This window comes from Neoarius graeffei, chromosome 6 (assembly GCF_027579695.1).
Source record: "Neoarius graeffei isolate fNeoGra1 chromosome 6, fNeoGra1.pri, whole genome shotgun sequence".
NCBI classification, from domain to species: Eukaryota; Metazoa; Chordata; class Actinopteri; order Siluriformes; family Ariidae; genus Neoarius; species Neoarius graeffei.
In genome coordinates, this window is record NC_083574.1 from 89,694,287 (window position 1) to 89,721,946 (window position 27,660).

Consider the following 27,660-nt stretch of genomic DNA (forward strand, 5'->3'; position numbering starts at 1 on the left):
ATGACTTCAAATTCAAATCCTGTGGCAATGGGCAAGTGGTGAAGCAACAGGTGCAGAAACACTGGAAGCTGTAGTCACAAACCTGCACACAGGCGGCCCAGGGCATAGGGTCACTCTCTGCTGAAATGAAGCAGCAATGGAGTTCGTCAGCCCCCTGGGTGTCTGAGCAGCCCTGTTTGTGTTTCGCTCTGCTCACCTCCATGGAGGAAGGGGCTAGAAAAGGTGCCCCAAACATAACCTGCTTCACCTCACCCTGGCCAGTGCACCACAGATGGGTGGGATCCCACTCAGTGGTCAAAATACAACAAATAAGAAAATAAATAAGATAATGAAGGTACTCAACCTTGGCCTGTGGAATGTGTGCAGTCTACTGGATAACATCAAAGCAGACAGGCTGGAGAGAAGAATTGCACTAGTCACCAGGGAACTAGCTTGCTAAAATGTGCACATAGCTGCCCTCAGCAAAACACATCTAGTGGACAAGGACCAGCTCATGGAACATGATGGTGGTTACACCTTCTTCTGGAATGGTCATAACAGCACTGAATGGTGAGAGGCAGGCATTGGATTTGCTGTAAAGTCCCACCTTGCCCAGAAACCAAACTCCCAGAGGGCATCAACGATTGCTTGATGACACTTCAGCTCTCACTTGCAGGCAAGAAGAATGCAATGTTGAATAGTGCTTATGCTCCCACAATGACTAATTCAGAGGACATCAAAGATAAATTCTATGAAGAACTTGATGCCATCATTTTAGCAGTCCCACAGTCAGAGAAGCTTTTTGTTCTCAGAGACTTCAATGCCAGAGTCGGGTCCAATCACCAAATCTGGGAAGGGATCATTGGAAGACACAGTATTGGCAAGTGTAACAGCAATGACTTACTGCTCCTCAGAATGTGTGCTGCTCATGATCTTATCATTACCAACATTCTATTTCAACTCCCTACCTGTAACAATATATCTTGGATACACCCTTGTTCCAGACATTGGCATCTGATTGATTATATGATCACCAGGAAGAGGGACAGGGAGGACATGAGACTGACAAAATCCATGTGTGGTGCCAACTGCTGGACTGATCATCGTCTCATTGTATCCAAGTGCAAATTTTGCATTCTGGCTGCTCAAGGCCCCAAGGCCAGAAGACTGCAAAGTAAATCAACATCTCCAGGCTGAAGAACAGCAAAATTGCAGAGGAATTCACCAGTGACCTGAATAGCAGGTTGCCTGATATATCTTTTGATCAGGACAACATTGAAGAGTAGTGGGCGGCCTTTAGAGATGCAGTCTACTCTACTGCCCTTGAATACCTCAGACTAGCTACCTGCAAAAACCAAGATTGGTTTGATGAGGATGACAGCGAGACACAGACCTTATTGTCCAAAAAAACCACCCATAAACTGTTCAGAGCTCACCAGAATTCTCTTCCCAAGCAAAGCAAGATGCCTTTGCCAGCATAAGGCAGAAAGTGCAGAAGAAGCTCTGTGAGATGCAGGATGCCTGGCTCAGCATGAAAGCTGACAAAATCCAGGGCTTTGCAGATAGCCATGACAGCAAGTGATTCTATGATGCCCTGAAGGCTATCTATGGCCCCCACCCATCTGGATCTTCTCCCCTCCTCAGTGTAGATGGGACCCAGCTACAGACAGAGAAGAAACAGATCTTAGAGCAGTGGGCTGAACATTTCAACCATGTCCTCAACCTGATATTAACAATAAGGCTAGTACATGCCTATCACAGGTGGAAATCAATATGGACCTCGACAACCTCCCCAGAGAAAATGAAGTCAGAAAGGCCATCAAGCAACTCTCCTGCTGCAAAGCACCATGATCAGTTGCTATCCCTGCTGAAGTTTACAAAGCAGGAGGCCCAGCTATGACACAGAAACTGACTGAGCTCTTTCAGTCCATGTGGAATGCAGGACAGGTCCCACAACAGCTTAAGGGCAATAATACTATAGTCCACATCTACAAGAGGAAAGGAGACTGCCAGTCATGTGATAACTACTGTGGCATCTCCCCCCGTCCATAGCGGGAAAGATCCTAGCTTGTGTCCTGCTCAATCGCCTTCTCCAATACCTCGATCAGGGCCTCCTCCCTGAAAGCCCTGGTGGCTTCCATGCTGAATGGGGAACAGTGGACATGATATTTGCTGCACGCCAGGTCCAGGAAAAGTGCCAAGAGTAACACAGTGACCTATTTTGTTGACCTGACAAAGGCCTTCAATATGATCAGTAGAGAAGGCCTATGGAAGATAATGGTGAAGTTTGGCTGTCCCAGTAATTTCATCATGATGGTGCAGCAGTTCCATGATGACATGATGGTCAAAGTACTGGATGATGGAGATGAGTCAGAGGTAATCCCAGTAACAAACAGTGTGAAGTAGGGCTGTGTTCTTGCCCCTATACTCTTTAGCATGGTCTTCTCTGCCATGCTGACAGATGCCTTCCAAGATCTTCAAGATGGGATACACCTCAGATACAGGACTAAAGGTGCACTGTAAAAAATGAATCACCCAATCTACTTAAAAAAAGTGAGGCAGCTATTTACACGCATTATAAATGAGTAGATATTACTTTCTTGAATTTTAAGTAAATTTACTTTAAAAAAGTGATCAAATAGATTTACCCACTAAAAATGAGTTCTTAATTTTTTTAAGTAAGTTAGATTAAAAACAATGAGTAGGTGTAACAACTTATATGTAGGTAGAATTTTATTATGTATTTGCTTAAATGTACTTTATCTTTAAGGTATCTTACCCAGTAATGTAATTAATATTGCTTAATTTTGTTTCATTTCAATATCAGAATTGCTAGATAAACATAAGAAAGGAGACCACGCTGTTATGCATTTTATGCCTTTTATTTTACTTTCAAGTGAAAGTACAACTGAACATTATTTTAAAATTGAAGTTGTACAGAACCAACATTTGCTTGGTGTACCATCAAAGCTAAACGGTAGCTGGTTAACTGTGAAACAAACTTAACATGGACCAACTGAATTTCTTATTTAACTTATTTTTCTTATTTCTTCTCATTAATTTAAAAAAAAAGGAAATGTGTCACCAGTATATTTAGCACTGGATCGCTAGAGTTACAATATGCCTGACAGAAGAAAACATAGCCAAGGCCTTGGCTTGTAAGAATAATAATGTCTTAACAGTAGCAGGTTAAATGCGAAACTGAAAACTGAAGTGAAAAGTTCTTGGAAAAAAAAAGTTGTACATAGCCGTGTAAAATGGCACATTTGTAGGTAGGTATGAAAAAAAGGAAATGTGTCACCAATTTATTTAGCACTGGTCCCCTATGGTCCAATATGCCAAACAAAAGGGGAAAAAAAATCCAAGGCCTCGTCTTGTAAGAACATTAACAGTACCAGGGACATTTTGAAGCTGAAACTGAAACCTGAACTGAAAAAGAAGTTGTACAGAGTTGTGCAGCTCTCTCCCTGTGGCATTAATTGATCAAATATGTTCTATCACACCACACTCATCAGCATCGTTACCCATCGCTTTCATCTCTTGATCGTGTGTGTGGGCGCATTTCTGTTTTGCTGGTGGGGGTTAAATCATTCTGTTTTTTCTCTAATTTTCAAACAGAATTGGTCTCTAATTTTTTACATTCCCCAAACACATTATGGTGTGTGTGTGTGTGTGTGTGTGTGTGTTTACTGGCGGTGATCAGTGTTTTGTTGCAGGAAAGCAGCATAGCGTCAACAATGAACAACTGAAGTTACACTGAAGTGTAAAATGGCTTAAATGTGGATATTGGCATCAAATTCAAAAAACAGGGAAATGAGTCTCAAATTTATTTAGCCATGGTTCGCTGGATTGAACCCTAACATGCTGATGTATATGCTGTTGAAACAATTGAAGATTTCAGATGCAAAACTCCAAGTGCCTTTTTGGTGGGATTCCAAAAACATGCTGTGTTTCTATAAATTAAGTTTTAATTTCTATAAATCTGAATGAGAAAATGCTATTTAAATTTTGTAATGGCTTTTAGAGGGTTTTGCATTTGAACTCTTCAATTACTTCAGTTTGTTTTTCAGGGAATGTAGTTTCCCTGAAAGCTTCCCCTCCTCCACTTCAAGAAAGATTTTTTGAAAGGTCTCAAACGTATGTTTAAGTTCCTTAGGATAGCTCAGATTCAGAGCATAGGTAAGGCCAAGAAGAGCAGAGCATGCACTTGCTATGTTTCCCAAACCACGCATCACCCTTACACCTTCCAGGACAATGCCAACCTCATCTGCGACAACACAGATTTTCATCACTTGCTGGTCTTCTTGGGCCAGGTCTTCTGACTACAAAAAACAAACAAAACAAAAACAAAGTGTTATTCTCAGAATTAAGCAATATGATGTGCAATACTTCTTCTGAAAAGAAAACCCAGAGCAACTCAGATAAAACTCAAACAGGTCCACAACACAGTAGAGGGACTTGCATTTCTAACTAGTTATTCTGTTGAGTGCAGATAATAAAAAGGAGCTCAACGCAGATCTGTCTCAAATAGGTTCAATGAACTAGTTCAGTGGCTGCATTCACCTTCAAGTCATTGATTTGAGACTAAGTGATAAAACATTAACATTTTTCAGTAGCATTTGTGAATGGGTGGCATTAATTCTGGAAATAAACTACTAAAAATATTACACACTGCACCTTCAAAGCTTTGCGTTTGTTTTTCAATTTGTCTGTATCTGTGAGAGGTGTGAGCTCGAAAAACTGGATCTACTTGGGTGGTGTGCTATAGAAAAAAAGGTATTACCCAGTGCAAACTTAAGTATTCCGAACTGAGGATGTGTAATAAACTTTGTGAATGTATGTTAGGTCACTTACGTGGTATTCTTTTATCAGTGCCTTTTTTTCTTCTCCCAGGTAGTCAATCAGGGATAAGATGACCACTTCTCTCCTGAGGTCAATGTTGTTGGGATCCTGCAAAGATAGTCACATAATTCTTTGTATAAGGACCACTGAAACACTCAGAGAAGAATACTCAATTTGTCACAACATTCCTTTCCATCCTGTGTTGAATCTCCAAAAACTTTGTTTACAAGTGAATATATCACACTTATAAACTCATACGTTTTGGAGAAATGAGTATGACTGCGATGCATGTTGGACTAACAATGAGTCAATTGGTTTTAGCATCAGTAAATGCATTACCTCAAAAAGACGGCTCATATTAGCCTTGAGTCTTTCCCCTAAGGCCCCTCCTTTGCTCTGGAAGAGACCCAGGAGCCTTGGTGTGTAGTTATCCAGCATGGCCATGAACTTCGGCTCCAGAGTTTTTGTTGTCAGCCGGCGGAATTCTTCATTGATCTGAAACAAACAAAAAATACGATCATCACTGCATGTTTAGATTATAGAGGCCTGTCCTATGAACAGAGTTTAACCCACCCAGAAACACTTGGTAAACCGGGGTTGACAAAACTTTGTCTACCGCAAGTTGTATCCGGAATTCCTACACGCTGTTAGGTTATGATCCATCATTTATGCCCAGAATTAAACTGAAATGAGTTATGACATAAAATGTTAACTCCACACAATAGCACCTGTTTAAATGTTACTTCTGCCAAAATGGGGTTGGAGTTGGAAAATGCGTAAAACGGACGATATGCTCAAAATACTTACTTGCCTAATACATGCTATTACTTTAGATCGAAATGTGGTACCTGAGAGGTTTGAAAAAGGGCAGGCCATCTGTCCAGCATTTCCTCAACTCTGGGACACAGGTTGACTACTTCATGTCTCCTGTAAGGAAATGTGATGGTCATGAGTTCATTGATGGCCCTTGCGTTATCCTTTTTTTTGGCCTCAGCCAGGAGCTCTTTCCTTGCTATTTCCTGGGTCTCCATGGTTTCTTTCCCCGGCAGTGGTGGTAGGTAATTGACCTCAGACTTTTTTGCCTTTTTGACGTTTTTAGCAGGTTTTCTTTCACCAGGCACTTTGTGTTTCAAGGAGTTGCAGGTAACCTCCGGAATATCCATTGTTCGGAGCTTCGTTCTATAGTTGCCCATTTTGTACTTAATGCTGTACTGCCAGCTGGAGTAGCCTGTGTAGGAGCTGGCATCCCTGAGGCATGGGTGCTTCTTGACAAGTTCCTCAGCCACTGCAGCAATCTGTAGGCCGGATGGATAAGCAGTGTATTGGAAGATGGCTCTCGATAATCCATCCAATACAGCAGTCTTCACACTTGGGTTGGTCAGTCGTGACCCGTCTTTCTTAAAGGCTTCATTGCCTCGCTGAAGCATCATCTCAGCCTCATAACAAAACACTGGGATGGGAAAATGCTTGGGCCATGGTGCCCTTTCTGGACTGCTGCTGGGGGAAAGTATAACGGTGTCTTGTGAGGCAATGGAATGAGCGTCATCTGGTGAATTGGGTGCAGCAGAGGATGTGGAATCATCCAAAAATGATAGATCATCATTACTGATATTCTGCATGTTTAATGTGATGTATGTGGGGCGCACAACTCGAATGGTGTCCTTGTGTTTAATTTGGGTGGGTGAAGAAAGGTCAAAGAAGTCCTCAAAGTCTGAGTCCAGATACTTTAGGCTAATGTCCTCCGTACAGCAACACAGCTCCTTCACCGCCACCATCAACTGCTCAAGGGAGGAAGGAATAGACGGCAGAAGTAGCTTGAGCACTTTGTCCCCATCCATGACTTTCAGTGCAAAATGATCCATTACCTGAAAAAAAAAACCCACACATATTGTTTTAACAGGACATCACCACCACACAATGATGTTTTCAGGGGAAGGGCGGGACGCTGCCAATTTGCATGGCTATGCCCAGAGTGGCAAAGAAGAGAAGGCAATGGAATTAGTATAATAGCTTTAGTACTGCAAACTGTCATACAACTGGAAAATCACCCTCCAAATTGGTGGGTTATTAGAGTTTTGCGGGTGTTGGCGTGGCACATACAAAGCAGCTGGTGTGGCACAGTGAAAGCAAAGGGCAGACAAACAGACAGGACCCACAGACAGAGATTTGTTGCATTATTAAATAGCTGGTCACATATTACAAGGCGTCTCAAACATGTATAAACACTTAATTTAGAACCAACATCACTATGATTTCACGTTCATACAAATTTTAAAGTGTAATAGATATATTACAGATATAATTTTGTTGCTTTGTCACCACCCATTCTTAAAATGATGTCTAAAGACTACTACTTTATGATGCCTACAGCAGTCACACTGGAGGCACTGAAAGTGTATGCCAAGACAATTGTGTGTGACTTGCATTGCCAGCAGTGCCTGTACCAGTACAGTGACGTTTGACACTCAATGCCATGATTTTTTCCACATCCTGTAATTTATGTTCAGATATTAATGTTAACAAAGAAGTACCGCACTCCATACTGATTGCAGGCACAAACAAAGACCAGAGAGGTATGAACTCCAGAGGGTAGAGGTCTGAACTGGTCGCATGTCTGAGAATAACATAGTTAAATATGGAAATTGGTTCCTTTAATAAATGTTCCTTTAATAAAGGCCACATATGCAATGACTTAAATGTGTATACATATTTGATACACCCTGTAATTAACCATTCAGAACCTTTTTTAATTATTAACCACATTACCTAGCAGTGTACATGACGCTTCAACGTGACCATGCGTTTTCCTTTGACATTATAGGCTGCTAAGGGATAAATGTCATGAAGTTCCTGGTAGTCAACAATGATAATATTGATTGAATTTTCCACCTCAAAGGAACGGAAATGCTCGTTGTACAAGGAATGGAGTCTCTTCGAAATGAACTTTATATTGGTTTCCAAAACAACAATTTGAACAACTTCCACAAAGTCAGGGAGGCCACCAGTAGAACCGTAAGGCAAAATCATACCTACGGAATACTTAATCCCATGGTAAGTCACAGAACTAGATAGCTGCACCTGTGCAATGGAGGGCAAAGCCTTTTTCAAGGGTTCCTGTATTTGCACATGCAAGACCTCTATCGGAACTGTGGACAACTTTGAGACGATGAGTGTGGGTTTTGGAGCAGTTTCTTGCATGTGGTATGCAGACATCAACTGGTGCTTTGTAGCTAGCGACAGCAGTATATTTCTGAAATTGTTTGTGTGCCTGACAACTCGTTTGAAAAAACTATGCTTCGCTTCAAATCGCATAGTCCAGTACCCAACCAGTGGCCCAAATGATTCAATTAGTTTTGGATAATGCTCCAAGAAATGGTGCTTAGGGCTAAGGTGGACAGCAGGAAATACATCGATCAATCTGTGGCGATGCTCTGATATCTTTGATTCAAGATAAGCAATCGTTTCATTTGAGTGGACTGGGGCCACAACAAGCTCAACAATGTCCTTTAATGTCAAAAGGATCTGCCATGCTGGCTCATCGACAGGTATGTTTGAACCAACAATAAGGGGCAACAGCCTAATAAGGGCCCAATTCTCGTGTGCGTTCCCTCCGATTGATTTACTCGTTGTTAGACTATTTGGTAAAGCCTGGGGGCAGTCAGTCTTGTCAGCCCACCTGTATGGAAACTGGCTAATTAAGTCATTGAGTTCAGTGACAGTGAAGTATTTTTTCTTTACAAAGTATGTCAAACACAATGCAAGCTCAGATGGAATGATGCCTTCAAACAGATCATGAAGGATGTCGGGGGGGTAGCCAGTAACACAGTGGAAATGTTCTAGCTTTTCAGTTAGTGGGCAAGCTTTTTTGACACCAAATGCATGGAGAAGAGTTGTGTCTGACTTAACAGAGTCAACATGTGCGCGGTAGCTCTCTTTTGTCCGTAAAGGAAATTCACCAGACTGTACTTCCTTCTTTTGGAAATCTGAATGATGGCCGAGACAAAACCTACAGATGTAAGGGCCACTGAAACTTTCAACAAGTCCGCTAATGGAATGCGCTCCAAGATTATCAGCGACAACACATAGCACAGACCCCCTAACAAATTTCCCAACAGATGACAGAAATAAGCCTTGTTTCTCTAAGACACATAAATCCTGCAGAAGGGGTTCCAAGATACGCTCATAGCCAAACTCTTTAGCATCATTTGCTTTGCAAAGAGTTGCTAAGTATATTGACGTCAGTACCGATCTATACTGTGATGGCACATTCGCGAGTACCCAATATACTGCTGTAATTTTGTGCTTCTTTCTCGATGTACCTAGAGGGTTACACACCTCAAAGTCATCAATGTAGAGAATTATTGAGACTCTGGGTTCCTCGCCAGCATGAAATGCGTTCTGCTGAAAATATTTCCCGTCATAGAATGCCTTGTACTGTGAAGAATGAATGGGATGCCTTGTTACAACCTGCTCTACAATGGATTTATTTGAGAGCACATGCTCCAGTGACTTTAGAATGGGCACATACTGAAAGGACTTGTTACGAGTGGAATCCAAAAGGTACTCAACTGGGTCAACAACATTGAATTTGTCTTTGAAGTATTGTCTCCTTTTAAATCCAGTGCCAAGTGGCCCGTCTTCCCTTAAAGCTGCAGTAATGGGGTGGGATTTACACAGTTCCTCTACTAATTCGGAAACTAAAGTTTCATCAAATGTGCACTCATTCTTTTCAAAGGTTGACACAACAATCTTTCTAATATTTGGCACAGATGCTGAACCACAAATGAATTGTAATTCTTCCACCAAATGGTCTATGCATTTACCTGAAACATTATGTATGCTTTCTAGTTTCAAGAAAAGTGCTCCAATTTTCCCTACAATTACACTCAGATCCTCTTCTTGAGCACTATCTGCTGCTGCCTCACAGTACTCAGCATCTAATTCACTGCCAGATGGTTCACCATCAGATGGTTGACTACTAAGTTGGTGCTTCCTTAGAATATTGACCTTAAAATCAATCAATGAATGAGGTTTGTGTTTCCTACTTCTGTGTGTTTGGAAAGTACCATAAATATTTGTTTTAAAACCACATCTTTCAAAGGGGCATTCAACTGTTTCAAAACTCTTTAAATGAGAACCTACATGAACAAAAAAATCCCTCTCAGTTGGAAAAAGATTTCTGCAAATTTCACATTGAAATGAATAAGCTTCTCCTGCTGTTGTTGCAGTTGTTGGATGACACCTTGCCAAATGTGAACGAAGACTACTCCATGTTTTAAAGGAACAAGGACAACTTGTATGAATACAAATCACAGAATTTCCACGAGAATATGCCCCATGCTGCAGCCTATAATGCCTAAGAAGCGCACTCCTAGTGTTTGATGAAAAAGTGCAGTGTTTGCACTGCCATTGCATTTGTATCCTGAAACAAAGAACAAATACACAAAAAACAGGGGGGTGTTACGGGGTATTAGTTATTGCCTAGATGATTTTGGGGTTAAGCGCCTTGCACAATGACACTTCAGCCATAGTTGTATGGGTAGACTAGAGATACTCCGATCAGCTTTTTTTGGCCCAATCACCAATTACTGTTCACTAAAATCATGATCTACCGATGACCAATTACTGAAAGAATTGGAAGCGTTCCCATTTTTTTCTTGCATAGGGTGTAAATTAAACTAACTTAATAATATGTTAACTAATAATTTACACATCTACAAATCTATGCATTTTCATAGACCAATTGTAATTAGCATGCAAACTTTCAAATCAGCATTTGCCTCCATCTTTAAAGGATCATTTCGGTCGTCTACAACATCCAGCTTTATTGCTCAAGCTACCTATGACTTGGCAATAGCGAAGACGCGAATTTTTTTCATGAAACTCACTTTGTGGTCAGTTTACCTTTTTCACGAATACTTACCACCACCATCAAATTCTAAGTATTCATAATGACTAGGAAAATTGCACTTTTCATACACGAAAAGCAGGGTGATCATGTCCGCCATTTTGAATCTCCAGAAATAGGCATTTTTAGCTAGAAAACTTACTGCATTTTGGTCATACTTTAGCTGGAAAACTTACTGTATTTTGGTCATACTAGTTAATAGAGGTGTGCATTGGCACTGCCCTCACGATTCAATGTAATGTAATGGATGGCTCCCCCTTATGTTGACATGATATTTTACATAGAGTGGCTTTAACATATTCTGTTCCTGACGGTTACAAAAATTAAAAATGTGCATTGGAAAATCAGAAATGAGAAAAAAGCATAGTAACTTACCTCAATGTAGACTTGGGTGTGATGTAGTACACTGTTAACATACAAACACACAATTAGAGTCTGTTGTCAAAGGGATACACCCCTGTTTTAGAACAAAAACCTTACATTGAGGCATACTGTAGCCTTCGTGAACATCCTAAGTCACGTATGGGAATGTGCATACACGTCCACAAAAAAAGACAGGCAATACATTTTCACCTCGCTGTATGATCTGTGATTGAATTGTGCAGCTCACATCGAAGGAAATGTATCCCCGTGCGCAGGTCAAGCATATTGGTTAACAATTAGTGTGGGTGGACCCTTTAAGAAAAATCAGGTCTTAATTTAATACTTGGTGTAATGCAGATGACTGTGATGTAGTTTCATCTCTCGTTCATTATACGTATCTATGTAGCACATTTGAAATATTGTGTTGCAATATTTCATAACAAGGAGTTGGTATCTCTAAATATGCTTGTCAATGCCTTGTCTTGTGTGTGTGTGTGTTTTTTTTTTAAATAATGAATTGAGTGAACTGCAAAGCAACAATCTGGCTGGCTGTATTGCCTATAGTCACTGATGCCTAGGCAGTTTGAACAACCCTCTCGTTGTCCCTAGCGTTACAACGATGATAAGGCGCACGCCTAAAATCCCCTTTTTAGGACATAAAAAACTATCTGCGACGAGCTCGCAGGCGCTGTGTGCCGCGAGAGCATGCTGAGCCCTTACATGGCTCCAGAACGGCAAGGACTCGTCCTTGGCACCAGCAGTTGGAACACTTGAAATAAAGAAGATAAAAAACGTAGCCTATAGCGTTTTTTGCGTGTGCATTTTAATCCACGTCCATTGCTTTTAATGTGCGGCCATGCATAGTGCGATTAGAAGACGCATTTCTGCAAATTCACATGTTTGACTTTTGTAGTTCATTGCCGCGTCCATGAGCAGTTGAAGCAAGTTAAAGTTCTCATCGGAGAACTCACCGATGAGTCTCGTCTCATCTCACCGGATTGCACTAGTCTGCTAACTACTATTGATTTACCATACAAGTTAGCGGTCAAATATTCTTAAAGCACACACCATTTGTGTTTTTGCAACACTATTATACCCAGTGATGGGAATAACGGCGTTACAAATAAACGGCGTTACTAACGGCGTTACTTTTTTTAGTAACGAGTAATCTAACTAATTACTTTTTACATCGTTATAACGCCGTTCCCGTTACTTACAATAAAATACTATGCGTTACTTTATTAAAGCTGTTCTCATCTGGCACGCTGCTCGTTCAGCCTTTCTTTCCTCTCCTTTAGTGTGGGGCGGGGAGACGCGAGACAACGGCACAGTAAGCCAATCAGAGTAGATTTGGACAACATACGTGGGTAGGCCACGCCTACTGCACTACTGCGCGCTCTTTCAATCGGAAGAGCCAGCGATGGCGCGCGGTCAGCCCAGCACTGCGCTTTCACACTGGAAATACAGACATTACTTTTCATTACTTGAAATAAAAGGCAAGATTGTTTACGTGCAATGCACATTATGTCGAGGAACAAAGCGTTTGTCCTCGTCAGTGGCCAGTAATTAGTAACATGATTTTAATAACTACAAAAATATATTACATTTGATAGATGTCTTATCTCACATTGTCCCACAAAAATATTAATATAGTGTAGATAACATTACTAATTGGTTCTGTTAAGTGTCCATTTCGGTCATTAAACACATTTAACATTCACTTTTATTATGATTACACTAATTGAATTTGATTTTTTTTGAGGGGGAACAAAATGTAACGGAATAATTACTTTCTCTGGTAATTAGTTACTTTTATGACAAAGTAACTCCGTTAGTAACTAGTAACTATAATTACTTTTTGAAAGTAATGTGCCCAACACTGATTATACCATTTTAAATAAACCCAGCATGCTTTAAAACGTGTCTGTGGCTAGTCCACCTAGACTAGCATAGCTAGTTCACAATGAAACGACGGTGTAAAATGAAGCACCAGTAAACATCACTCCGTTTTTCTGACATGACCCTTGCCTCTATGAAAATCAAATGATTACACACGTAAACGGTAAAATCACGCCATTGTTCCTCACACTAACTTTATCAACTGACGACCACGACAGCTAGTCGTTTATCAATATCCACCCCTACCAGCCAAAATGCCATTAATATCTTGGAAGGCAAAGTACGGCAGTTTACATGTTACACATCATGCCAAAAGTATCTTACAACTTACCTCGGAAGATTCAAGAAGCAAAACAAACGTCCAAACGTCTCGCTAAATGTGCCACCTGCCGCCAACGTGTCTCCTTCAGAAAGAGCGAATGCCCGCGCATGGATTTGGCGGAAAGTGAACTGCACAGACCGGAAATAGTAGCTTCTACTTCTTAAAAATGAGTATGATTCCTCACACGCAATGCAGTGCATTTTCATCCTACTCTTTAAAAATGAGCTCGATTCAATACAGCTTCTATGAAGTAGACAAGCCTCTTTAAAATGTTTTAATTTAGTTAAATAAATGAATCCCTGTCTAATTTTATTTTATTCAAGTAAGTTTAATCAACTTTTGTTCAAAATAGAGTATATTGATATTTTTTGTGAAATTAACAGTTTTTCTTTATTAAATTTACTAAAATTCCACGAAAATCAGAGTTCATTTTTTACAGTGTGGTCTGTTCAACCTCAGGCACCTGCAGGCCATCACCAAGGTGAAGGAGACTGTCATCTGAGACTTTCTGTTCACTAATGATTGCACCCTCAATGCCTGTACAGAGCAGAAGATGCAGCATGAAATAGGCTGTTTTTCACAACCCTGTGACAACTTTGGTCTCACCATCAGGACCCAAAAGACGGAGGTAATGTACCAGCCTGTATCTGGAAGGCCCTACCAAGAACCACATATTACAATGAATGGGCAGAACATTAAGGCAGTCGAAAATTAATTTACCTGGGCAGGACCCTTTCCCGAGCAGTGAACATAGATGTTGAGGTGAACAACAGGATTGCAAAGGCCAGCACCACTTCCAGGAGACTTTGTGAGAATGTCTGGGAATGGAGAGGGCTCAGCCTTACCACTAAGCTGAAGGTCTACTGTGCTGTGATACTTACCACCCTACTTTATGCCTGTGAGACCTGGACTGTCTGCAGCAGACATGCTAAGCAGCTCAATCACTTCCACTTGACCTGCCTCTGCAAAATCTTTCAGATCAAGTGGCAGGACAAAATCCTGGACACAGAGGTTCTAAAATGGGCTGGACTTCCCAGTGTTAACACTCTTCTTCAGAAAACCTAAAGCCTCACTCACAACCCACCGTACGTGCTGCTATGGGCAGTCTACAGTAAAAAAAAAACCTGGCAAAACCATGCTTGAGACTTGCGTGACCCTTGTGTGTGTTCAGCATCGTAGAAGGTCACAGATACCCCTTTTCCACCAAATCAGTTCCAGGGCTGGTTCGGGGCCAGTGCTGGTGCTGGTTCACAACTTGTTCAACTTGCGAGCCAGCTGAGAACCAGTTTGCTTTTCCATAGCTTGGGGTGCCAAGGGGAGCCACATCATTACGTCATTGTATACATCAGTTATGTCGCTGCATTTGCATAAACCTTGGCGCGAACATCGAAGCAACAACAACACGGAGAAGAAGAAGCAGCAGCAAAACCAACAACAACAATAATAATAATGGAAGACTTCGCATTTGTACAGCTGCTGCTTCTGGCTTTATGGTGCTTCATTGGGATCGGAAAACGGCAGATCCAGTATGTTTGTGTTGATCGACAGGTTTTGAGTGGACGGCGATTACATTCTAGGAGACAGGTAATAACCTAATAACGTTTTGACTCTTACTTACACTGAATGTGAGATGGTTATGTTAGCCTTTGTTATGAGCTAACGTTAGCCGGTGTTATGTCCCTGCTGGAATCATCACAAATTAACAAACATATTACTGGCGATTTTTAAGTCGCTGCTCATATCTACCAAAGCTGTAGATATGAGGATGCTTAGCTCTGTAATGAACTTAACTCACTGAAGTGAATGTAAACAAACTGCATGGAAATACAAGTGAATTATTTATGTTTAACCTCGTTTCTTTAATCCATATGCCTCACTAAGGACATTTTTGGCTTGTCAGTTGTTAATTTTCTTTGTTATTTTGACTGTGTTCATACATATAGAAATATAATAAGGTCAATAGAATTTAAAGTATGGCAAATGTGCTGTACATTAACTCCACAAGTAAATGTAACACTTATGTTTCCAACACTCAAACATGCACATTTATTTCTCAATACACATCCCACTCTAATCTAAGGGGAAAAAGAGGCACAAGGGTTAAGTACCATGATGAATATTTGATTGAGTATTGATGACTCTCCACACAACATGTTTATTTACCTATACGTTTTTCTCTTTACAGGTAATCTTGTGACTGATGGCAAGGCGGAGATCACATGTTGTCTGGGCACACCCAAGATCTCGCTACTGGTGGGACACAATTGTTCCTGATTTCACCTCTCACCAGTTCATGCAGAATTTGTATTTGTATTTAGAGGTTTATTCCAAACAGTAAAGAAGATATAAAAACAAACAAACAAACAAACAAACAAAAAAACAACAAAAAATAAAAGTAAAAAATGCAATCATCAAAACATCTTCATAAACAAACAGAATAGCGTAGCCACAAGGCAATAACATAATGTTTGGAAAGGATTAGGAAGAAGTAAATAACTTATTAAATCCTTAGCCTCTATACCACCATTAATCAAACGTCACTTTCCACCATATACAAAAGAAAACAAAATCAACAAAAAAAAGAAAACATACCAAGACATACCAACATGGTATAATATCGACCAAATCAAATCATATATACAGATATTTATGTTATGCATATATACACACATACAATACATATATACAGTACATACATATAAACATATATACACACCTATAACTATACACGCCCATACGTACACAGACACCCATATCATAATTATGCATACACTGTGTGCACAATTATTAGGCAAGTTGTATTCCTGATGATTAATTTTATCGTTGAACAAATACAGTGCTCTCAGTCAATCCAAATTGTTAATAAACCTAAAACCAGAATGATTAACAAAGGAAAGGGGAGTTTAGGCCTTCTCAGGGGAATATACAAGTGTGCAGAATTATTAGGCAACATTTAGTGTGCAGAATTATTATGCAACTAAATGAAAAGCTTAAAGTTTCCCATCTCACTTGTTTATTTTAATTTTCAGTGTAACAAATAAACAACTCAGAATTAACAAATAAACACTTCTAGCATTTCAAAAATATTCAGTGACCAATATAGCCACCCTTCTTTTCAATAACTGCCATGAGCCTTCCATCCAGTCTGTTAGTTTTTTGATTTGTTGACAATCAACTTTTTGTGCAGGAGCAACCATGGCCTCCCAAATGCTATTCAGAGTGGTGTATTGTCTTCCCTCACTGTAAATCTCATGCTTAAGAAGGGGCCACAAGTACTCAATAGGGTTTAAGTCAGGTGAGGAAGGGGGCCATGCCATTACTTTGTCATCTTTAAGGCCTTTGTGGGCTCGCCAAGCAGTGGAGTACTTGGGTGCATGTGATGGTGCATTGTTCTGCATAACAATCATGGCCTTCTTGAATGATGCAGACTTCTTCCCATACCACTGCTTGAAGAATGTATCTTTTAGAAACTGGCAGTAGGTTTGGGAGTTGATGTTAAGTCCATCTTCAACCTGAAATGGTCAAACTAGCTCATCCTTAATAATAGCAGCCCATGCCATTACCCCTCCACCACCTTGCTGGTGTCTGAGTCAAAGTGCCCTGTGTCCATTAGTTATCCAGCTATGGGCCCATCCATCTGGTCTATCCAGAGTCACTCTCATTTCATCCGTCCATAAAACCTTTGGAAAATCTGTCTTCAGATATTTCTTGGCCCAATCTTGACATTTCAACTTGTGAGTCTTGTTTAGTGGTGGTCGTGTTTCAGCCTTCCTTACCTTGGCCATGTCTCTGAGCACCGAACACCTTGTCCTTCTGGACACTCCAGGTAGGTTGCAGTTCTAGAATATTGTGGCACTGGAGGATAATGGGTTCCTGGTAGCTTCATGTTTAATCCTTCTCAAGTCTTTTGCGGTTAATTTGTGTCTTTTCTTCTCCACACATTTTTTGCGACCCTGTTGACTATTTGCAACAAAACGTTTGATTGTTTTGTGCTCACATTTCTATAGCTTAGCTATTTCAAGAGTGCTGCATCCCTCTGATAGGCATTTTACAATTTTTGTCTTTTCAGTGTCTGTTAAATCTCTTTTTTGGCCCATTTTGCCTGAGATAAAGAAGCTGCCTAATAATTATGCACACCTTAATATAGGGTATTAATGACTTTAGGTCACACCCTCCCTCATTACACAAATAAATACCACCTGAGAATGCTTAAATCCAATTAGCATTCAAGTGTATCTAGCTTGCGGTTGGAAAACATGCATAGAAATAATGGTAGGGTCAGAGTACTCACTTGCCTAATAATTGTGCACACAGTGTATTATGCTTATATATTATATACAATTATGCATATATATATATATATATATATATATATATATATATATATATATATATATATATATATATATATGGTCCGTGGTGAGGTTTGCTCTATCCAGTAAGGTGTTGTCTTACAACGACTCCTTCAAGACAACACCTTACTGGATAGAACAAACCTCACCATGGACCAGATTTGCACCCTGCTTGGCCTCTGCCTGACTACCACTTATTTCCAGTTTAATGAAAGTTTCTACAGACAGAAGCATGGATGCGCCATGGGCTCACCGGTGTCCCCTATTGTGGCCAATCTTTACATGGAGGAAGTAGAACATAAAGCTTTGACCACTTTTTCAGGAGTTGCTCCCAGCCACTGGTTCAGATATGTGGATGACACCTGGGTTAAAATCAAAACCCATGAAGTGGAAGCCTTCTCTTAGCACATCAATGCAGTGGATATCAACATCAATTTCACTCGGGAGGACGTCAGTGGGAATAATCTAGCCTTCTTGGATTGTGATGTACACATTAGACAAGACAGAAGCCTTAGCATCGAGGTCTACCGGAAACCCACACACACAGACCAGTACCTACTCTTCGACTCTCACCACCCACTGGAACACAAATTGGGGGTCGTTAGGACCTTGCAACACAGGGCTCAGAACATCCCTACAATGGTAGAGGGAAAAGAGAAGGAGCAGAATCACATCAAGAAAGCACTTCAGAGCTGCGGGTATCCCAACTGGTCTTTCTTCAAGTAGAAAAAGGAACATAATGGACAAGGAGGATAACAGGAACAAACGCAAGAACATTGTCATTCCCTACATTTCTGGTCTATCTGAGAAACTCAGGAGGATCTTCTACAAACACAACATTCCGGTACATTTCAGACCCAGTAACACCCTGAAGCAGAAACTGGTCCACCCTAAGGACAGAATACCCAGACACAAACAGGACAACGTAGTGTATGCAATTCAGTGCAGTGAGGAATGCACGGATTTGTATATTGGGGAAACTAAACAACCGCTCCACAGGCGTATGGTTCAACACAGGAGAGCCAGTTCCTCAGGCCAGGACTCTGCTGTCTACCTTCATCTTAACAACAAAGGACACTCATTTCAGGATTGCAACGTACGCATTTTAGCCAGAGAAGCCATTTTTGTCAACCTGGAACGGCCATCACTGAACAGAGGTGGGGGTCTAAGACATCATTTATCAGCCACCTACAATGCAGTCCTTGGCACACTTCCCAGACAACTGAATGCACACCAAAACCCAGCTGTTTTCAGTGACTCACAAGAGGACAGAGAGAATCAGCATTCCATTAATCACCTTAACGGGCAATCCATTGATCACCCAAACGACTCTCAAGGCCCTTCACATCCAGCCCCCATTGACCCACACCAACAGGATGACTCAACGACACCTTAGATAAGCTTTTCATCCATGAGAGGATAAATACCTGATACTCCCTACTAGTCAGACAGAACTGAAGAAGCCTTTCAGATGAGAGGTGAAACGTCTTCAAGAATCTTCAAGCAAGTCCAGTTGCTCTCTTTTACCACCCACAGTCACTGTGTTCTGTGTTTTGTTTTTGTCTTATTGCCTGTTTCCTGCCCTGTACTTAATTAGTTTGTCTATAAATACCCCTCTGTTTGTTCCCTTGTCACGGAGTCTTTTTCCTATGTTATGCTGTTAGTGCTAGTTCCCTCTGTCCCATGTACCTTGCCTGTGTCTTTGTATTCTTGGTTTTTGCTTCTTTCTTTTGGACTTTGTGGATTTTGTTTTTGACCTTTTTGATCTTCTGAGCGTTTGAGTTTTTGCCTTTTTTCTTATTTGGATTTTGGACTTTGTACCTTTGGATATTTTTATTTTTTGTTTATCTTTTGAGCTTTGGATTATTCTTTTTTGTTTTTTTCCCTTAGATTGTACATAGTGTAAATAAACTGTTTTTGATACCTTTCTACTTCCACCTCACGCCTTTGCACTTGAGTCCTTCCCCTGGTGGCCTAGTGGGGTTTTGCTGGATTATCACACCAGTGAACCAGGTTCGAATCCCAGCAAAACCCTAACAAAAGTATGCGGAGTGAATTATAGTCCAGGACATGCTTAGTTACACTCAACACAGATATGCTTCTTGATAGTTTCATTAGTATGTATTTTATGTATATGTGATTTCCAATTAATTCTATCATCTATTATTACCCCAAGGAATTTATTATTAGAAACTCTTTCAATATCAACACCATCTACCTGTACATTTATTGCCCTATTTATTTTATAATTATTAAATAACATGATTTTAGTTTTAGACAGATTTAATGATAATTTATTTCGATCAAACTAACTTTTTAACCTGCACAATTCTGAAGAGATTATGTTTTCTAACTCATGTAAATTTGTTCCAGAACAAAACATATTTGTGTCATCTGCAAATAATACCATCTTAAATAGCTTTGATAGATTGCACATATCATTTATATAAAGAATAAACAGTTTAGGACCCAATACTGACCCCTGAGGGACACCACAATCAATATTCAAATGAGTTGAGACAGAGTCACCCAACTTCACAAATTGTGTCCTGTTGCTCAAATAACTTTTTATCCAATTTAATACAACTCCCCTTATCCCATATTGTCCCATTTTATTAATTAATATATCATGATGTAACAGTTAATGTGGGTGGAGCACAGAAAGACGGCAGGCCAGAATTAAGTTCCACAAACTCTTTTATTGCTCTTTTCAGACACAATATTTACTCTCTTCCAGGCACACACACACACACACACACACACACACACACACACACACACACACACACACGTTGTCTGGTTAGGGGAGAGAGACTCCCTCCTCTGCTCTCTCTCTCCTCATGTAGGGCGTGGTCACTGGGGAAGACACACAAACACAGATTATCCAACATCAGGTGCAGTGATTCTGCCACTTACCTTCCCTGACTCCACCCTCCGGTCACAGACTGACGCTTGACCATGCCCCTGCTACCACATACCCCCTCCGCCCAACTCAGGCCGGACAGCTGTCTGGCCTGCAGCTGACTCCCCCCCCAAATTGACGGGAGAGGAAGTCCGCCACGATCATCTGTGCCCCCGGCCTGTGGACCACCTTGAAATTAAAGGGCTGGAGTGCCAGATACCAACGGGTGATCCACGCGTTGGCATCCTTCATGCGGTGGAGCCACTGGAGGGGTGCGTGGTCTGAACAGAGGGTGAAAGAGTGCCCCAGGAGGTAGTAGCAGAGGGCGAGGATTAACCACAGCCTTTACTCTAAATTTTTCCCCTCAAAAAAGAATGTGTACTGACATTAAAAGGTAGCTGTGAACATCTCCGTGCACACACAACACCTTCACCAATTGTGCTCCCCCCAATGCCTCGTCTTGCACCAGGCTTTGGTGAATTGAGGTCTGATTACAGCCAGAGTCCACCAAAGCCTGATATGTATCCCCTTGAATACTCACCGGTATGCGATACACTCCGGCCTGATCGAAGGTGGCTCCTGGCGCATCGGGGATCCGAACCACCGCGCCCACTTCCATTGCCGCGCACTGCTGTTGGAGGTGGCCCAGCTCCCCGCAGAGCCAGCCAACCGGCCCCGGCTTCCTCTCTGCACCGGCTCTCTGGGGCTCACTCACCTGAGGGGGGGAGACACAGACATGGAAGCAGGAAACGGTACAGCACTGCGGGTGCGGCGGGCTGGCTGTGGTGGAGCCGGCCCCCACCTCTGTGGTGGGGGAATGGGGTGAGGACGAGAAACAGAAGGGGGGAAAGAGAGAGAAGAGAGAGGAGAAGAGGAGACACACTGTCCTGCCGTCGGAACAGCCGCCATATGGTCCTCCGCCAGCTCGATGGCCTGATCCAGCGATGCCGGGCGATGGCACTGGACCCACTCTGCTGCTCCTTTTGGAAGTCGGGCGATGAACTGTTCCAATGCCACCAGGTCGAGGATTCCCTCGGCATCGCGGTTGTCGGCCCTCAGCCACCGCCGGCAGGCGTCCCAGAGCTGCTGGACAAACGTGAACGGCCGTCCGACTTCCTCCAGACGCAGAGCGCAGAAGCGCTGATGCTGTTGTTCAGGGGTGCACCCCACCCGCTGGAGGACGGGCCGGCGAAGGTCCGCGTAGACCAGCCGGCGGTCGGCGGGGAGCTGTAGCGCGGCCAGCTGCGCCTCGCCCATTAGCAGGGGGAGGAGGCGCACCGCACGCTGTTCCACCGGCCAGCCCGAGGCCTCTGCTGCCTGCTCGAAGAGCGTGATAAAGGCCTCGGGGTCGTCATGCGGGCCCATCTTAGTGAGGGTGAGGGGAGAAGGGCCCGCGGCGGTGGAGGTGGTGGACCCCGCCGACACGAGGAGGTGCCGGAATGCCTGTCGGTCTTCTTGCTGCGCCAGCACCAGGGCCTCGAACCGGTGCTCCTACTCCTTTCGGAGGATGACTAGCACCTGGTGCTGGCTCTGCTGGGCCATGGCGAGGGCATGGAACAGGTCCGCAAAGGGGGAGGACTCCATGGGGCTGTTCTTTTTCCTGTGCTCGATTCCCGGGTTTCAGCACCACTGTGACAGTTCGTGTGGGTGGAGCACAGAAAGACGGCAGGCCAGAATTATGTCCCACAAACTCTTTTATTGCTCTTTTCAGACACAATATTTACTCTCTTCCAGGCACACACACACACACACACACACACACACACGTCGTCTGGTTCGGGGAGAGAGACTCCCTCCTCTGCTCTCTCTCTCCTCATATAGGGCGCGGTCACTGGGGAAGACACACAAACACAGATTAACCAACATCAGGTGCAGTGATTCTGCCACTTACCTTCCCTGACTCCACCCTCCAGTCACAGACCGACGCTTGACCACGCCCCCGCTGCCACACATGATTAATAGTATCAAAAGCTTTTTGAAGATCAATAAATATCCCAGCGACATATTTCTTATCATCTATAGAGTTACTGATTTCTTCAGTTGATTCCATTAGTGCCATCTCTGTTGATCTATTTGCTCTAAATCCATATTGACTATCACTGAGTAGTTTGTATTTTTCAATGAATTTATCTAATCTGTTATTGAATAGTTTTTCAAGAATTTTGGAGAATTGAGGAAGTAAAGAAACAGGTCTGTAATTTGTGAAGTTGTGTTTGTCCCCAGATTTATACAATGGAATTACTTTTGCTACGGTATTTTCATATTGCTTGGAAATGTACCGGTTTGAAATGACAAGTTACAGATGTATGTTAATGGTTTAGAAATCCCCCCCAATAATAGTTTTCACTAGTTTCATATCAATATCATTACAATCTGTGGGTATTTTATTACTACATTTATTAACTATATCAATAATTTCCTTCTCATCTACTGGTGTAAGAAACATAGAACAAGAATTCCTCTTTATAATATTATCTATACATTCATCATTTGTTACCGGATCAGAGATATTTTGAGCTAATCTTGGTCCAACATTAACAAACAAATTATTAAAACTATTAGCAGCTACATCCATGTTATAATTTTCGATACCTTTGTCATTAAAGTATTTAGGGTAATGTATTTGTCCAGAGCCATCCTTAATAATGCTATTTAATATATTCCATATTCCTTTAATATTATTTTTGTTATTATATATTAATTTACCATAATAGTCCTTCCTACATCTCCTTTTGATACTTGTTAACCTGTTTTTATATTTTTATATTTATTTTCTGCCTCTTTGGTTCTTAATTTAATAAATTCTCTATATAGAGTGTTTTTCTTCTTACATGCATTTTGTAATCCCTTAGTAATCCAAGGTTGGTCATTATAGTTTTGTTTTGTACTATATTGCTTCAGTGGGCAATTTTTATCATATAATAATTTGAATATACTTAAAAAGTTATCATATGCTCTATCAATGCTATTCTCTATATAAACTGATTCCCAGTCTTGTATTAATAAATCATTATTTAATGCAAACATGGCCTCCTCAGTCCTAACTCTTCTATACTTAAGTTTATGGTCTGTCACATTTCTCTTATGATTACAGTCATAAATTGTAAATACTGGTAGATGATCACTAATATCATTGATTAATATTCCACTTATAATGTTATTACCTATATCATTGGTAAATATATTATCTATTAAGGTAGCACTATGGTCAGTAATTCTGGTGGGTCTGGTAATTTTTGGGTGAAGACTCATACTGTACATGGTATTAATAAATTCCTCAGGTCATACTGTACTTATTAGGGTTCAACAGATCAATATTAGTATCCCCACAAATGAAGATAACTTTTTTTATTATCTACTGTAAATGTCTTTTCTACCCAGTCCTTAAACGCCTCTATACTAGTTTCTGGCGCTCTCTCTATATACAGCTAATTAATACATTTCTACTTTTTTCAATATTAATTTTGATTATTAAACATTCTAATAAGTTATCAATCACTGTTGTCATGCCATCTATTAACTTATAATTCAAATTACAATCCACATACACCGCCACTCCTCCACCTTTATTTTTCCTGTTTATATAATTAAAGTCATATCCAGCCAGTTCAAAATCCACTCCTTTCTCCATGTCAATCCAGGTCTCTGATATGGCAATTATGTTGAATGGATGAGTAAACTAACTTAAGTATTTCTTGATGTGTTTGAAGTTAGCGTACATGCTTCTGCTGTTGAAGTGTATTATTGATAATTTTCCCATAGCCTTAGTGGACTGATTGTACTGTTCCTCTGTGTAATAGTGGCAATTGTCATTAATGGTTGAAAAAAAGTTATTGTCTGGGTCTATGTCATTTTCTGTATCCAATAGTTTATGGTCAGTGAATTCATATGGTTTCGGTTCCAGGTTTTCATAATCAACAAGCATTTGCGTGAGCCGAGTAGTGTTCTGGGTAATGGATGAAAGAGTTATTTCGGTGTGTGTCATGGTTGAGTTTGGTGTAGTGTCATGTCGGTATTGATTACCATACAGTCACGATAGCATCACTGGTATTTGTCCAAGTCCTCGATGTTCCGTATGACCAGAACTCTCGCCTCCTCCGGTGTCCCGTTCAGCTTAATGAATAGTTTGCAGTTGGTGATCCATGTAGATTGAATTTTGTTTTCTTTCTTCAGATGTTGTGCTTTTCTGGTGATGTCAGGATTGCATTTTGTCAGGTGCTCATTGATGTAGACGTTTGTCCCTTTCAGTTTCCTTCCTTGTTTCAGCAGTGTAGCTTTATGTTTCCGGCTGATGAATCTCATGATGATGGTCTGCTTGTCTCTGGTGTTCTTCCTTGGTAGTGGGTGGTAAGCCTCGATGTTATTTCCGTGTCCCGAGAGTTGTTTGAGTATATCTGCAGTCGGGTGAGGCATGTCTTGGGGAGAAGGAACACAAATTACCGTTTGTGTGTCCCAAACCAGAAGCGGGTGGCTATTGCCATCTGGAAGCTGGCCACTGGGGGTGAATACAGGACCATCAGCCATCTTTTTGAAGTAGGTGTGATCACCATCTTTAATTGCGTTCAGGATTTCTGTAACACAGTCATCAAGGTGCTGCTCCCTGCCCACATTATATGCCCTGATGCTGAGAGGTTAGCGGAAATGGCTGCTCTCTTTCAGAGTCGTTGGAGAGTGCCACAGTGTGTTGGTGCAATAGATGGAAGCCACATTCCCATTATAGCACCAGAAGAGTATCCCCGAGACTACTACAACTGGAAGGGATGGCATTCAGTTGTTCTGCAAGCAGTTGTAGATGGCAGAGGTTTTTTCTGGGATGTGTGTGTTGGCTTTCCAGGGAGTGTGCATGATGCAAGAGTCTTAAAACAGTCACATTTGTGGGAAGGCCTAAGTGATGGGGAATTTCTGGGTCAAAGCAAAGTGACCATCTCTGGCTGTGAGGTTGGACATTACCTGATAGGTGATCCAGCCTACCCCATGCAGAACTGGCTGATGAAACCCTTTTCTGACACTGGCAGACTGACCCCTGAACAACACACCTACAATTACAGACTCAGCAGTGCACGATCGGTTGTAGAAATGGCATTTGGGAGATTGAAAGGACGGTGGAGGTGCCTACTAAAAAGAAATGACTGCAAGCTGGAACTGTGCAAGAAAATGGCACTGACCTGCTGTGTCCTTCATAACATCTGTGAGGAACATGGCGACAATTTCACTGAGGAGCACCAACACAGACATGCCAACATCCAGCATCCTCTTCAGGCATTACCTGAACATGGCAGTCAAGAAGGGGCTGACATTAGAGCCGCTTTAATGGCCTACTTTAACAGAGGGAACAAGTAATTTGTTTGGTTATTTTGCTATTTACTTCATGTCAATGTTGTTTTATTGTTCAGTTTGATAAGTTCATAGAAATTAGTCATTTATTTGTAAATAAAGTGACTCAAAAAGGTAGCTTGTTGAGTTCTTTCATTACTTGTTTTCAGAAGCTCTAACCAGCTTTACTTGTACTTATTACACAGTTAAAATAATTTTACATCACTAGTGAAAACATATACAAGCAGACATGTCTCTTTAGAAAAAAAAAAAACATTTATTTACATAGTTAGTAGAAACACATCATAACAAAGTGACGTGAACAGTGCAAAGGTGCAAAACAAGAAAAGTGGTGTGATTATTTTCTGGCTTGCGCCTCCATTACAGACACCATGCGCCCCATCATACTGAGGAACACACTGTTGTCTGCCTCCAGCTTGTGCAGCATGGCATCGCTCATTTCCTTGCTGTGCTGCAGGAACCTGGTAGTCCAGGAGCTCAGTGTTGCTGTCTTGCTTCCTCTTAGCTGTGTACAAGAACAGAATAATGAGTTTAAAAGTTTTTATTAAGTCATAAGTAGACTAACACAGGTTCAGCAATACAATATAAGAAACATGTCAGCTCAGCAATAAGAGCATTAGTTAACTGTTTACGGTTGGTAGGGGATTTTATATGAATGACTGGTCACTTATTACAGCATGTATTTATATTATAAAGTCACACTATTAGGTATATATCCATGTTTGCATAGTATCCGGTGAGACAGACTACTGGATACTCAGCACAACAACTTACCAGGTCTGGTCTGCTGCAATTGTCCTGAGGTGCTGGATGATGCAGGAGAGCTGCAGTGGAGTGGAGACATCAGGTCCTCATCCCCGATGGTGGACAATTTTATAAGCCACATTAAAACAGCCAGTGTTGGGAAAGTTCACTTTCTACATGAACTATTTCAAAGTTCAGTTCACAAATTTTAAAATGAGCTAGTTCAGTTCATAGTTCATAATGAAAAATTTTGAACTAAGTTCACAGTTACAAAAATGAACTAGTGAATGAAACTATGCATCAGATTTCATTATAACATTATACAAACAAACATTAACTGAAGTAACTAGTAATGGTCACTCACAAAAAAAAAAAAACTTTATGCAAGGCAAAAATGTTTGAAAAGAAACTTACCAGGCTCTGATTGTGGCAGTGTGTCGTCCATCGCCGTCGCTGAATTTAAGGCTCCGGTGGCGTTATTTGCCAGTCTATCACCGAGGACTCAGTCCAGAATATCGAAGTAGGGGTTCTTCCTTGGCCGCCCATTGCCGCTTCGACCGAGGTCCTTTTTTCGGTTAGTCTTTCTTCAGGTTCTTTAATTTGTTGCTGATCTGCTCGAGAGTATGTTCGTACCCAGCCGCAGCCATCTCTTTTTGTATTTGGTGTAATACGGGCTTGGTCCACGTAGCACCCTTCAGTTTTGCCTGGACTTCATCTGTGGACCATATCGCTAGGAGACAGGTTGTCTCCTCCACAGACCACTGCTGCTTTACTGCGTCCATGATATCTCATTGCTTAAAAATGGCGACCTTTCGCGGTCTTGCTATTGTTGTTGGTCTTAACAACTCCGCCCCCCCTGCTGACATAAGCAGTTCTTTCCTCTGGCCCAGCAAAGAGCTGGTGCTAGCCTGGAACTGTTTTTTTTCTGGCCCCAGAGCCAGTTCTTTGTCAGTGGAAACAGAAAACCCAGTTCCAAACTAAGCACTGGCCCCGAACCAGCCCTGGAACTGATTTG

At 41.5% G+C, this 27,660-nt stretch overlaps 1 protein-coding gene across 1 annotated transcript; it reads right to left on the minus strand.

Annotated features, from left to right (window-relative positions):
- Window positions 1–4,028: 4,028 nt before the first annotated feature.
- Window positions 4,029–27,090, minus strand: LOC132888352 (uncharacterized). The gene is made up of 7 exons (XM_060924408.1): window positions 27,060–27,090; window positions 26,289–26,406; window positions 11,105–11,135; window positions 5,670–6,686; window positions 5,161–5,316; window positions 4,834–4,929; window positions 4,029–4,301 (listed from the first exon to the last, which is right to left on the minus strand). The coding sequence occupies exons 1-7, from the start codon at window positions 27,088–27,090 to the stop codon at window positions 4,029–4,031; spliced, it is 1,722 nt and encodes a 573-aa protein (XP_060780391.1).
- Between the last annotated feature and the right edge of the window lie 570 nt (window positions 27,091–27,660).

Bases quoted from the DNA above. Each gene is read 5' to 3' on its own strand.
- LOC132888352 (XM_060924408.1), bottom strand. From the start codon at position 27,090: ATGGACGACACACTGCCACAATCAGAGCCTG. The intron at 26,407-27,059 runs GTAAGTTTCTTT...TCTTGTACACAG, and splicing joins ACTGCCACAATCAGAGCCTG to CTAAGAGGAAGCAAGACAGC. The intron at 6,687-11,104 runs GTAAGTTACTAT...TTTTTTTTTCAG, and splicing joins ACACCCAAGTCTACATTGAG to GTAATGGATCATTTTGCACT.